This window comes from Festucalex cinctus, chromosome 17 (assembly GCF_051991245.1).
Source record: "Festucalex cinctus isolate MCC-2025b chromosome 17, RoL_Fcin_1.0, whole genome shotgun sequence".
In the NCBI taxonomy this organism is placed as follows: Eukaryota; Metazoa; Chordata; class Actinopteri; order Syngnathiformes; family Syngnathidae; genus Festucalex; species Festucalex cinctus.
In genome coordinates this window covers 16,979,705-16,993,136 of record NC_135427.1, presented here as the reverse complement: position 1 = coordinate 16,993,136, position 13,432 = coordinate 16,979,705, and the positions used below count along the sequence as shown (strand labels likewise).

At 45.2% G+C, this 13,432-nt stretch overlaps 2 protein-coding genes across 8 annotated transcripts in view; one reads left to right on the top strand and one right to left on the bottom strand.

The window, feature by feature from the left end:
* Positions 1-54: 54 nt before the first annotated feature.
* Positions 55-13,432, top strand: part of cep131 (centrosomal protein 131) — a 32,348-nt gene continuing 18,970 nt past the window's right edge. For 2 of the 7 annotated variants that reach the window (XM_077503420.1, XM_077503418.1), the window contains exons 1-9: positions 57-4,307; positions 5,381-5,586; positions 5,662-5,753; positions 11,055-11,145; positions 11,220-11,338; positions 12,135-12,239; positions 12,308-12,478; positions 12,993-13,113; positions 13,187-13,294. In XM_077503420.1, the coding sequence (XP_077359546.1) occupies positions 5,395-5,586; positions 5,662-5,753; positions 11,055-11,145; positions 11,220-11,338; positions 12,135-12,239; positions 12,308-12,478; positions 12,993-13,113; positions 13,187-13,294 (999 nt within the window). In that variant the 5' untranslated portion in view covers positions 57-4,307; positions 5,381-5,394. Of the gene's footprint in view, positions 4,308-5,380; positions 5,587-5,661; positions 5,754-11,054; positions 11,146-11,219; positions 11,339-12,134; positions 12,240-12,307; positions 12,479-12,992; positions 13,114-13,186; positions 13,295-13,432 lie in introns of all 7 variants that reach the window. The other 5 variants (XM_077503424.1, XM_077503421.1, XM_077503423.1 and 2 more) reach the window with 4 other exon arrangements.
* Positions 72-1,281, bottom strand: LOC144005326 (E3 ubiquitin-protein ligase TRIM39-like). The gene has a single exon (XM_077503447.1). The coding sequence runs from the start codon at positions 1,179-1,181 to the stop codon at positions 612-614; it is 570 nt and encodes a 189-aa protein (XP_077359573.1). The 5' UTR covers positions 1,182-1,281; the 3' UTR covers positions 72-611.

Genomic DNA, 13,432 nt, shown 5'->3' with positions numbered 1-13,432 from the left:
AGGAAGTGTTTGGTCGGTGCTGGATTTCACTTTGATTTATCTTTCTTTTTCTTTTTCTGACCTTTTCTCTGGTCTCCTGACCATTTGAACCTCACGACTCTGGCGAGACTCTGAAGTATCTGGTTAAGGTGAAGGGTAATGGGATTTTTATAAGGTTTTAGGTGAATTAATTAGTATAAATTTATACATATTTGCACGCATGCAAACGCACGCACACAAACGCATGTACACGCACGCACACACGCACACACACACATACACAGAAAAAAAAAAAAAGGGCAATGATGATAAGACGTTGAATCGGTAAGACTACCGAATGAACAATTCTGAGCTCTTAAAAAAAACAAAAAAAACAAACTTGACTAATCATACTGATCAGATCTTCAGATGAACTCAGTCCTGGATCAGCCACGTTTTGGTCCAGAATGACGGGACTTGTAGGAGACCGTCTCCTTCATTCGCTCCCACACGCAGAACTTGAGCTCGTCCACGTGCTTGGCTTCATCCAGCGGGTAACTGTTGGAGTCTGGCCATTGCGGTCTGGAAGTTGTCCAAGAAGGTAATAGGGATCAGATTTCATCTGATCACGTGTGAGAAAAGTGGCCATATCGCTATTGAGGGCCTCGAGTTCCTCCTTCATCATCCAACTCTTCTTCTGACAACCTGTCCTCCTCCTCAGCCTGCAGCTCCTCCAATTCCTTCATCTTGCTTTCAATCTGCTCACTCTGAACCTCGATGTGGTCTAACTGTTCTTGGCAGTTGTCTTTATTCTCATTGCAGTCTTCCAGTTTTGTCTTTGCATCCTGCAGGCCTTCCTGGAGTTTGTCTTTGGTATGTTGTGCAACTTCACCATCTGGGATTTTGGCGTCCCGGCAGATGCGGCACACGAGATCCTGGAGGTCCAAGCAGAAGAGTTTCAGTTTCTCCTTCTGCAAACTGCAGAGGCGCTCCGAAACCACGGAGGTTTGCGGAAAGGCCTCGCACACATTCGTCCGCGCAAAGTTCATAGGCGGGTCCAAGGATCGGCTCCGTTTCTGGCAAACCGGACATGATGAGCGATCTCCTTCCTCGTCCCGCCACCGCTGCATGCACGGAAGGCAGACCTTGTGACCACACGGCAGCGCAACCGGATCTTTTAAGCAGGTGGGACATTCGAGCTCCTCCTCAACTGGGCTCGCCATGGTCCTCGTCAATACACGTGTCGGTCCACCACAAGCGTCTAACTTTCATTTGAAGTATTGTCTGCTGCTGTCCAGTTGCATCTGCCTCCCACTTTTGCTAAGTGAAAAGTGAAAGATGTTTTTCAAAATGTCAAGCAACACTAACAGCCGAGACATTCGAGTTTTTCAGGTTTTCAGGTATTAGTTTTTTGTGTCTTTGCCAGGATAGGTTCAAATCATGGCACAGTAATTTGTTCGGGAAAGGCGGGGACAATAAATCGAGCTGATTGGACAATGCAGCATTGTTTCCAATGTTTGTTTCCAATCACCACCACAGATGAAAATGTCGTCTTCGTTCTTGTGGGGGGGTGAGGGAGCACGAACATCTTAGCAGCTAGAAATGCGCCTCTCGCTGTTCAACTTTCAACAAGGAAACAGTGAGTAATTCTGCAAAAACAGAATTAATTGCAGCGTCCATTCGTCCATGTTAGGTTTGTTTGTTAGCCCGTGCGTCGGCGCTGGCTTCCTGATTTTGTCACAGTTGCATATCCCGCCCCCAAACACAATGTCGCTCTGTGATTGGTCCGAACCACCAGTGTTTCGGATCGGCGAAAATCAACGGGCTCGGTACAAGATGTCTTCTCCGGAGTTTGTAAACTCACAAATACCACAAGAATTCATCTTGCGAGAGCAAGGTTAGGCCTGCTTGTCATCAGCACGGAACAAACTTCAACTGTCAAATGTAGTTCAAACTTTCACTTTATTTACAGTGATTCTACAACACATAAGCCAGCACAAGTCCAACAGTTTTAGATGGAAAGTTTGTGCCCCCTTGTGGTGAACATTGCGTACAACAAAATCTCGTTCTGTCACAAAAGTCTTAAACGGTGATGAATTTAAAATTGTTACATTTCTTAACAGGTCCATTTATGGGAAATAAACATCCCAAGACCTCATACAAAATCTCATACAATATATTTCATTTAATTTCACATTTCTTTCCTATTCTCTAAACCTAACCCCTTGCAACTTTAATTTCAAGTGTTGCTTACTGTAAGACAATTCTTGGAGCAAAAAATATGTCCAACGTTATGATAATTGACTCTGAGTCATAATGGAAAGTGGACGCGTTATTGTTTTCAGAGGACGTTTATCCGATGTATGAAAGTAAGGATACATTTTGTCATAAAGTGGCCAATCAGAATGCTTCTTCCTTTTGTATAATTTTTCATTTGTAAGCGCGTCCGAGAATGAAAGTGATCTTTCTTGAGTGTCCACGTGAACCCGGATCCTCTTCAGTCTCGCAGTCTGCTGTCTGCTAGCCATGGTCCTTGTGAAAACACGTCCCGGTCCAAAAGCGTAGAACTTGCACTTGAAAGTACCTGAAAGTCTGGTGCTGTCCGATTGCGTCTGTCTCGCAGTTTTTGTTCAGCGACAAGTGGAAGGTGTGTTTTTATTTACTGAAATGGCATCCGAGAGTTTTCAAAGCAACAAAGCAGACATTAAAGTTCTTCATGTTGTCAGGTGTTCAAACATTTTTAGTGTCTTTGCCAGGTGCATTTGTTCATTGTTGGAGGCACTTGCAGGTGCCAAGTAGGGCTAAAAAAATATTTCCCCTAAGCCTAACCATAAAAAATGATTTCCTTACCCTGACCTAAAAAATAACCCAATTCTAACCTAAACTCTAAAACCAAGTCTTGACCCTCAAAAAGAGGTCTGAACTTGTGGGGACCACCAAAATGTCCCCACAATTTCAAGTCGGTCCCCACAAAGGTAGTTAAAACCTGGACAAACAGGCGTGTATGGGCCCCGCAATAGAGCAAAGACAAAAGCACACACACGCGCACACGAATGGTCAATGTGGTAACTTTTTATTTTTTATTTTATTTTTTTCCACATACAGACTTGTTTTGGTTTTATTTGGTGACCAAAAAAAATAGAAAAAAATAAAAAAAGAATGTTCAGGTGTTTGTTTGAAAGGGGAAACAGAGTGAGTATCTCAAGGCAGCACTGATTTTATTAAAATACATTTTCATGCACACTTTCAATTTTGTTTTTACCTCATGGCCCATCTGTCATTATTTAAAAAAGTGGAGTGTGTCGGACTGTGTCCATTAGGCGCAAAAGTTTGCCAGCCATGTTATGGTGTTTCAAATGACAAAAAAAAAAAGTCAAAACGTGTCAATTATGTTGTGGCTCCCAGTCTAAAGGAATCCATTCTTTCTCCACCTAGAGCTCGTCAAAGTGTGCTGACCCCCTCCCCAAAAGCCTTTTGACTTGCATGACCCCCCACAAAGGTCACCATCTGCCTGCTTTACTTGTGGCCAGGCAGCTGCCATGAAACTTTCCTCCTCATCATCATGACCACCTGACACACAATATGGTGAAAACAATTCCAAAACAAACATTAAAAAAAAATCTCACACACTTGAGCTGGCCTGGGCAAACTTTTGTGCTTCATTTTGAAAATGGACAGATGGTCTATGTAGCTTCACGGGTGAGCAGAATTTGTTTTCCCTAACGTGTATGTCGAATAGTTGATTAAAAATAATACAATAGTAATACGGTAATTCTCATCTTAATTGTATTTATTAGAATTCATTGGTTCAAATTGTTGACTTCTACGTTAGCTTGATGTATGTCATGCCAGTTTTCATTAATTCATGCACATTTTTGTAAAAATATTTATGTATTTATTTATTTGCTTATTTATTATGGGTAAGGGAAAACAAAATTGAGCAATAATTAATCCCCTTTTTCTTTTTCTTTTTTCTTCTCTGCTGTTTTTGGTATGAGACGTGAGACGACGTTTGTCTGAGCCGTCACGCCTCCTCTCTGTTAACTATGGAGACAACCAAACGACGCTCACTCGTATTCCACGCCTACTCGGCTACTCGGTAGCGTACAACTGAGATCAACCAATCGGAAACAAGAACAGGAGACAGAGTGCCAAGCGCGAGCCAATAGGCTAGCGCAAGAGGCGGGCCTAACGGGCGTCTTGGTGAAGAGAAGATGTTGACTTTTCAGTGTTTGGATTTCGTTCTTATTTGGTCCCAGTTGACTTGACGGCCGGAGCGAGTTGATTGAATACTCAAAGTGGACATTTAAATTCTCATTTCAGTGTTATGCTGATGTTCTCGCGCTGAGGTAAGTTCTGTCGACGTTTTTTTCGGCGTGGAGGACGCAAGTGAGCGTTAGCTTGAAGCTTGTGCGTTCGGAACGTTAGCTTGTGCTCTTTGGCATTTTTATTTATTTTTTTAACCTGTTTTGGAGCACAAAACATGAATAATGTTCATCCAGAAGCTTATGTACAAGTCAAATCATCTCATTTTCGCCATTTAACGCCACTGTGTAATGGTCGTCGTCGTCGTTGTTGGGAACATTTTGTCATTTAGCATCATACAGGTTGGCTTACTGACTTCATTTTTTTTTTTAATGAGCACGTTACTTTTACATTTCGTTACGTTACACTTTCACGTTGAATTTACTGTGATTGCTTTGCAATGTTGTCGTAGCCGGCTTCCATAATTTGAAGCAGTTTGGCATCCACCTGCTCTGGAAATACTCTCAAGCCTCGTTCCTCGCGATAAGCAACCAAGAACCAAAGCAATAGCTTAAAAAAAAGAAAAAAAGAATCGCGAATAGTTGACCCCCACATAAAGGAGTTTTTGACATGCCTATTTTAATTATTTACTACATGCACCCCAAATTGTGACCCCAAAGCACTTGGGTTGGGGGTGGGGGGTACTTAATTTGTCAAAAAAATATTAAAACACAATATTTCACGACTTAATGTTACAATTATTTTGAAATATAACCAAAAAAAAAAGAGGCACATTGTCACATTATATCTGTAATGCTCCTTGCCCACCTGGGGGCTGTATTTGCTGATCGTGAGGACAGCGCTAAAGTTAGTTGCAGCGAACCTTCACAGAGGATAAAGAATATATGCGTGAGTATTGTTATATGGTCTTTCTACATGTGTTGTACAAATGCTATAACTTAAAGGCTAACAAAACCACCAGCTAAATGCTAATCCTATTGCCTGTTTTGGCCCAGCTGGAAATGACCGTTTGACACCACTGAACTGGTTATGTGGAATTGCACACTAACATCTTCTCCAAAATGAGCAGAAAGCAAAGGTCGCGTTTGTTGTTGGTCGTCATGATAATGGGAGTGGCTTTATTGTCAACAAATGCAAATGTCGTCATTGTGCGTAGGTGACAAGCGAAGGATGCACGCCACACGAAGCCCCTCATCCATCTCAGCCATCCCACCGGGGGATGCCCTGGACCTCAGCTTGTCCGGGTCACGGCTCGCATTCTCCAAGAGACCCAGCGCCGGCGTCTTGCCTGGCGGGAAGTTTCTGGCCCGCTCGGTGTCCGTGTCGGCCCCGTGCGAGACCCGAGGGAAGCGCAACACTTTGGTGAGGAGCTGCCATGGCCAGGTAATGAAAACTTGTGCCCGTGTTCTGGTGAAAACGTTGTTTCTGTCCTTGCAGGGAGACGGCATTGGAAGCCCTCGCTCCGTCAAGAACCTGCGTCGCTCCAACAGCACCACACACGTCAACCAACAGGCCCACTTTGCGCTCAGGTACCAAAGTCAGCTCACATCAACACGCTTTGTACTTGTCGAGTCCTTCAAAAAAAAAAAAAAGTCAAATATTTATTGTCATTTACTTTGTGTTGATTATTTTTTGTTGTTGTTGTTGATTAGGGGCAAATAAGAAGTTTTGCTTCTTTCTGTCCCTTTTCATTTTTCTTCTTTTTTTTTTTAAGGCATGAAATGAATTGAATTGAGTATTGTATATGATTTATTTTTTTTTTTTAACAAAAAAATTGCAGTCTTAAAAAAAAAAAATCACAAATAAAATACTTTAAAAAAAAAAAAGAAAAAAAAAAGCTATTATTACGGGAGTAATATTTGCAAAAATATGTTTACTTAAAACTTGTGGTGTTTTTTTTTTCCTTCTTTTTTTTCTTTAACTACCCAACATACTATTTTGAGTTTTTAAAATTCTAAATCTGTGTTTTAGATGTCTTACGCAAATATTGTTTTTTCTTGTATGAAAATTTCCATTTTTGTTATATATATATATATATATATATATATATATATATATATATATATATATATATATATATATATGTTATTTTATTTTTTTATTTTTTATTTTACAAAAAAAAAAAAGATTTTTACAAAAACAACCAAATTATCCTAAGAGCTCAAATACCTGCATGTGGTTCCTGGCGGGTGCGAACAGCTGGCAGGCGTGAGGCCTCCTCGGCATGTGAACAACGTTGGTGTGACATGATAAGCTAACCCCAACATAACAATGGAGTCAAAACGGCATCGTGAGATTGCCGCTGAGGTCTCTTGTTTTTCCATGGGGCTCCGAGGGGAGGGTCGGGACCTCGGGGTCAAGTTACCCTCACCCGCCTCCGCCCAGGGAAGCCAGTGAAAGACAAAAAGTGTGCGCTCGGTGCACCTATTGTCCAGCATCTGTTAACACCAGAAGCATGGGTGCCGCCCCCACGCGTGAGTCTTCAAGTTGAGGAATGCGCGGCCCGAATTGCGTTTGTGTAGTCGCGTTTTCAGCCCCTCCCCTGAAATGTCCTCAGTGCAGAGCTGCTAGCCGTTAGCTTTGGGTTAAAAACTAACATGATATAGATAAGTGGTGGGAAATGTGTGGCTTATGTTTACATGTTCTTGTAGGTCCCATGAATTCCAAACATCCACTTTTGTCAACCTTTTCTGCACAGCGTAGGGTTATTATAGTTTGGAATTTTTCATTTTAGCTAGTTTTGATTTCGTTTTGAGTTTAGGTTTTTTAAATTTATCCATCCATCCATCCATCTTCTTCCGCTTATCCGGGGTCGGGTCGCGGGGGCAGCAGCTTCAGGAGGGAAACCCAGACTTCCCTCTCCCCAGCCACTTCAACCAGCTCCTCCGGTGGGATCCCGAGGCGTTCCCAGGCCAACCGAGAGACATAGTCTCTCCAGCGTGTCCTGGGTCGTCCCCGGGGCCTCCCGCCAGTGGGACATGCCCGGAACACCTCCCCAGGGAGGCGTCCAGGAGGCATCCGAACCAGATGCCCGAGCCACCTCAGCTGGCTCCTCTCAACGCGGAGGAGCAGCGGCTCGACTCTGAGTCCCTCCCGGATGACCGAGCTTCTCACCCTATCTCTAAGGGAGAGCCCGGACACCCTGCGGAGGAAACTCATTTCGGCCGCTTGTATCCGGGATCTCGTTCTTTCGGTCACGACCCACAGCTCGTGACCATAGGTGAGGGTTGGAACGTAGATCGACCGGTAAATCGAGAGCTTTGCCTTTTGGCTCAGCTCTTTCTTCACCACGACGGACCGATACAGAGTCTGCATCACTGCAGACGCTGCACCTATCCGCCTGTCGATCTCCCGCTCCATCCTACCCTCACTCGTGAACAAGACCCCAAGATACTTGAACTCCTCCACTTGGGGCAGGATCTCATCCCCGACCTGAAGACGACACTCCACCCTTTTCCGACTGAGGACCATGGTCTCGGATTTGGAGGTGCTGATCCTCATCCCAGCCGCTTCACACTCGGCTGCGAACCGCTCCAAAACCCCTCCGTGAGCCGGCACCTTAACGTGGTGGAGGGGTTTGCATGTCCCAATGATCCTAGGAGCTATGTTGTCTGGGGATTTATGCCCCTGGCAGGGTCACCCATGGCAAACAGGTCCTAGGTGAGGGGCCAGACTAAGAATGGCTCAGAAGACCCTTATGACGAAAACGAACTTTGGAGACGCGTTTCCCTCGCCCGGACGCGCCCCCCTCTGGAGCCAGGCCTGGAGGCGGGGCTCGCTGGCGAGCGCCTGGTGGCCGGGCCTGCACCCATGGGGCCCGGCCGGGCACAGCCCGAAGAGGCAACGTGGGTCCCCCTTCCCACGGGCTCACCACCGGTGGGAGGGGCCAAAGGGGTCGGGTGCAGTGTAGGCTGGGTGGCAGCCAAGGGAGGAGACCTTGGCGGACCGACCCCCGGCTACAGAAGCTGGCTCTTGGGACATGGAATGTCACCTCTCTGGCAGGGAAGGAGCCCGAGCTGGTGTGCGAGGCCGAGAAGTTCCGACTAGACATAGTCTGACTCGCCTCCACACACAGCTTGGGCTCTGGTACCAGTCCTCTTGAGAGGGGTTGGACTCTCTTCCTCACTGGAGTTGCCCACGGTGTGAGGCGCAGAGCAGGTGTGGGCATACTTATTGCCCCCCGGCTCGGCGCCTGTACGTTGGGGTTTACCCCGGTGGACGAGAGGGTAGCCTCCCTCCGCCTTCGGGTGGGGGGACAGGTCCTGACTGTTGTTTGTGCATATGCACCAAACAGCAGCTCAGAGTACCCACCCTTTTTGGAGTCCTTGGAGGGTGTGCTGGAGAGCGCTCCCTCTGGGGACTCCCTCGTCCTGCTGGGGGACTTCAACGCTCACGTGGGGAATGACAGTGAGACCTGGAGGGGCGTGATTGGGAGGAACGGCCCCCCTGATCGGAACCCGAGCGGTGTTCTGTTATTGGACTTCTGTGCTCGTCACGGTTTGTCCATAACGAACACCATGTTCAAGCATAAGGGTGTCCATATGTGCACTTGGCACCAGGACACCCTAGGCCGCAGTTCGATGATCGACTTTGTAGTCGTGTCATCGGATTTGCGGCCGCATGTTTTGGACACTCGGGTGAAGAGAGGGGCGGAGCTGTCAACTGATCACCACCTGGTGGTGTGTTGGCTCCGATGGTGGGGGAAGATGCCGGTCCGACCTGGCAGACCCAAACGTATTGTGAGGGTTTGCTGGGAACGTCTGGCGGAATCCCCTGTCAGAAAGAGTTTCAATGCCCACCTCCGGCAGAGCTTCTCCCTTGTCTCGGGGGAGGAGGGGGACATTGAGTCCGAATGGGCCATGTTCCGCGCCTCCATTGTTGAGGCGGCCGATCGGAGCTGTGGCCGTAAGGTGGTCGGTGCCTGTCGCGGCGGCAATCTTCGAACCCGCTGGTGGACACCAGCGGTAAGGGATGCCGTCAAGCTGAAGAAGGAGTCCTATCGGGCCTTTTTGGCCTGTCGGACTCCGGAGGCAGCTGACAGGTACCGGATGGCCAAGCGGAACGCGGCTTCGGCGGTTGCTGAGGCAAAAACTCGGACATGGGAGGAGTTCGGTGAGGCCATGGAAAACGACTTCCGGACGGCTTCGAGGAAATTCTGGTCCACCATCCGGCGTCTCAGGAGAGGAAAGCAGTGCACCATTAACACTGTGTATAGTGGCGATGGGGTGCTGCTGACCTCGACTCGGGACGTCGTGAAGCGGTGGGAGGAATACTTCGAAGACCTCCTCAATTCCACCAACACGTCTCCTTTTGAGGAAGCAGAGTCTGGGGACTCTGGGGTCGAAGTCACTGAGGTGGTTGGAAAGCTCCTCGGTGGCAGGGCCCCGGGGGTGGATGAGATCCGCCCGGAGTTCCTAAAGACTCTGGATGTTGTGGGGCTGTCGTGGTTGACACGCCTCTACAACATCGCGTGGACATCGGGGACAGTGCCTCTGGATTGGCAGACCGGGGTGGTGGTCCCCCTTTTTAAGAAGGGGGACCGGAGGGTGTGTTCCAACTACAGAGGGATCACACTCCTCAGCCTCCCTGGTAAGGTCTATTCAAGGGAGCAGTGTGGTTTTCGTCCTGGCCGTGGAACAGTGGACCAGCTCTACACCCTCCGCAGGATCCTCGAGGGTGCGTGGGAGTTCGCTCAACCAGTCCACATGTGTTTTGTGGATTTGGAGAAGGCGTTCGACCGTGTCCCTCGGGGAGTTCTGTGGGGGGTGCTTCGGGAGTACGGGGTGCCGGGCCCCTTGATACGGGCTGTTCGGTCCCTGTACGACCGTTGCCAGAGTTTGGTCCGTATTGCCGGCAGTAAGTCGGATTCGTTTCCGGTGAGGGTTGGACTCCGCCAAGGTTGCCCTTTGTCACCGATTCTGTTCATAACTTTTATGGACAGAATTTCTAGGCGCAGCCGAGGCGTGGAGGGGTTCCGGTTTGGTGGCCTCAGCATTGCATCTCTGCTCTTTGCAGATGATGTGGTGCTGTTGACTTCATCAAGCCGGGGCCTTCAGCTCTCACTGGAATAAAATTTAGTTAGTTTTAATTAGTTTTCTGGGTGGTTCTGTTAGTTTTTTATTAGTTTTAGTTATTTAATAAATACTTTGTTGTAGTTAAAAATAAAAGTTTAGTTTGAATTAGTTTCACTATTATTTTTATGTATTTATTCATTTTTTTTAAAAATGTGTATCACTTGTGCCCAATATTTAAAAAAAAAACAGCATGGGAGCGATGTCATGTTTTGGTGCTTTTCTATTGGCTACTGCGAGATGACGTCACTTCTGTGTGACACACTTTCAAATGTCCTTTTTCCCTGTTCATATCAAAATAAATCTACTTAAATTCACATTTAAAATCATAACAAAAAGGATCACGCATGAAATTAATTACCAAAGACTAAAACAAAGGACATTTTTGCTATGGTTAGTTTTGTAAACATAAAATGTAGTTTCAGTTAGTTTTTGTTTTTTTAAAAGCATTTTCATTTTTATTTTATTTCGTTAATGAAATTGTTTTTTGAATTTTAGTTTTAGTTTTTTTTGTTAATTTTAGTTAACTAAAATAACCGTGGTTGACACACATTATTCAAGTGTCCAACTACCCTTCTGGCTGCTACACGCATGAACATTCTCTTCAGAAAAGACATTATTATTATTATTATTATTATTATTATTCACACGCCAAAAAAAAAAAAAAGCGAGTGAGACACAACCGAATGCCACCAAGCCATTCAAATACATGAAAAAGTACACTCATGGTTGTGCATGTGTGACTTGCACACCTCCCAGTCCAGACCACCAGAGCGGCGACTACCTGACCGTGTTGGACAGCGGCGCCGATGGCCGAAAGAAACCTGACGGAACCACCTGGAACATCTTGGTACCGACACGCACACACAAAATCCTTGTACTCCAATCGTTTACTTTTCACACGTGTCCTTGCCTTGACGTCAGGACGAGCAGCCCCGGACGCCTGTGCCGCTTCCCGGCGCCCGCAGCAGCAGCACCAGCGCAGACCCGCCCACTGGCATGAAGAGACGAGACCCCGCCGCATCATTCACTGCCAACAACAGGTTGATTTCACTTCAGTACTTTTCTTTTGTTTTTGCATCAAACGACACTTTCAAGGAAGGCGACACTTTCGAAAGTCTTTAAATGTTATCAAACACAAGTGAAAGACAGATTGGTTTCTATATACATTCTGCTTCTTTGAAGAAATCTATTTTTATGGAAAGAATTTAAATAAAATTTTGTCAAATTATAATTTTTGATGCGTGACAAAACAAAGATTGAAAACATGCTAAAATAATAATAATAATAATAATTTAAAGACTGAAATATTTTTATGAAAAAATATTTTCTTATATATAAAATATTTATAGTCACAAAAAATCTGTTTTTAAATTATTTTAATTTCACTTTTTTTTACAAATCTTTTTTGCTGTCAGTTATTGTTACAAAATCTATTTTCATGGAAAATAAATCTTAAATTTTTATTGTAATGGGTAAAGAAGTTACAATCCAATCACTTTTATGGAAAAAAAAATCTGGTTTATTCCGGGAGGACTTTAACAAAAAGAAAAAAAAAAAAAAAAAAAAAAAGACAATTTTAGTTTACAAAATAATTACGGTAATCATGGCTGACACTATTTTTTTTAAACAATACTATTTAAAAAAACATTGTGAATAAGTCTTATTTTTGCAATAATGTATTCTTACAACAAAAGAAACAATTTTTATGGATGGTGCAAAAAAATGAACATTTTTTATTTATTTTTTTTTGTCAAAAGTTTTACCAGGCCTGTGTACATTCAGGTCAAATTTGAACTTTGATGGCAACGCTGTCCCAAACTTCTTTTTCTCGGTCAGGAGCAACAAGGGCGCCGTGGGGAACGCCGTCACCACCATTTTGCACAACAACCACGGCGAGAAGCCGCTGACACCCAAAAGCTCCAACCAGAGGCCGCCCTTCAAGTACGTCCAAAATGTCAGTTGGCCCCTTGCGATGGTCTCTCGGGACTCCTGCCGCTCTTTTGTTTCAGCAACCTCCTGAAGGCCACGGCCAACGACGACATCCCTCAGGAAAGCGGCTCCCTCACCAAGTCACAGAAGAACTTCTCGTCCGCGGCGTCCAACAACAAAAGTCCGCGGGCCGGGCGAGGCAGCCCGCCACCGCAGCGACGCAACCAAGTCTCCGAGGAGGAGGCGGAAAGGTATCGCCATGCGGCCTTCAAATAACAAGCTCCTGTTTGCTCCCAAGAAATTATACATATATTTTTTTATTTTAATCAGTTATTATTAGGGATGTAACGATATCCAAACATCACAATACGATATGAAGGAGATGGGGAGGTTGGCGATACAAGAAAAGTCACAATATTGTAAAAAAAAAAAAAAAAAAAATTGTACAATGCAGCAATGAAAAATATAAAAATATATTGTGATAATTAACGTATCAGGTTAGGGTATTTGGATATCTTTGCATCCCTAGTCATTATAAGGAGGAAGGAAAAGTAAAATTAGTTATTAAAAATATATTTTTTCTAAGTTATGTTGAGGGACAACTGTTAAGTGTAAATCTCTGAAACAATTAACACATATTTAATTAATGCAACATTTTTTTTTTATGAAAAGAGCTCTCAAAATAAGCTCCGCCTCCCAAAAAGGGAGAAATCAGTGGCAAGTTGAATTTACATATGGCAAACCCTAAATGTGCAAATGCCCTAGCAGGTTTATCCAGCAGGTCAACCAGGCGGCCGTCACCATCCAGCGTTGGTACAGACGCCACGCCAGGTGGCGCTGCGCCAACCGGGAGGCACTGCGACGCATGCTGGACAGCAAACGAAAGGTCTGCAAAGAATGAACTCGGCTGGATATGACTGGTGTGGAGAGAAGTTGCTCAAAAGTTGCTGCGGTCGCAGGAGTGGCAGGAGCGAGCGGAGGCCGACGGTCACCTGGAGAGCCGTCGAGACGACAGGAAGCTGATTCGCGAAGAAAAAGCCCGCCAGGCGCGACTCGCTGCTATCCAGGTCAGTATTTCCCCAAATCACAAAAGGAATTCTTTAGAAGGTTTAGGATTTAGGATTTTTTTTTTGTCATGTATTTTGGAATGTGTACAGTGCAGGGATATTATAGTTTTGGATTTTTTCATTTTAGTTATTTTTTAT

Excerpts from the sequence above, each read along its gene's own strand:
- LOC144005326 (XM_077503447.1), bottom strand. The coding sequence starts at position 1,181 with ATGGCGAGCCCAGTTGAGGAGGAGCTCGAATGTCCCACCTGCTTAAAA.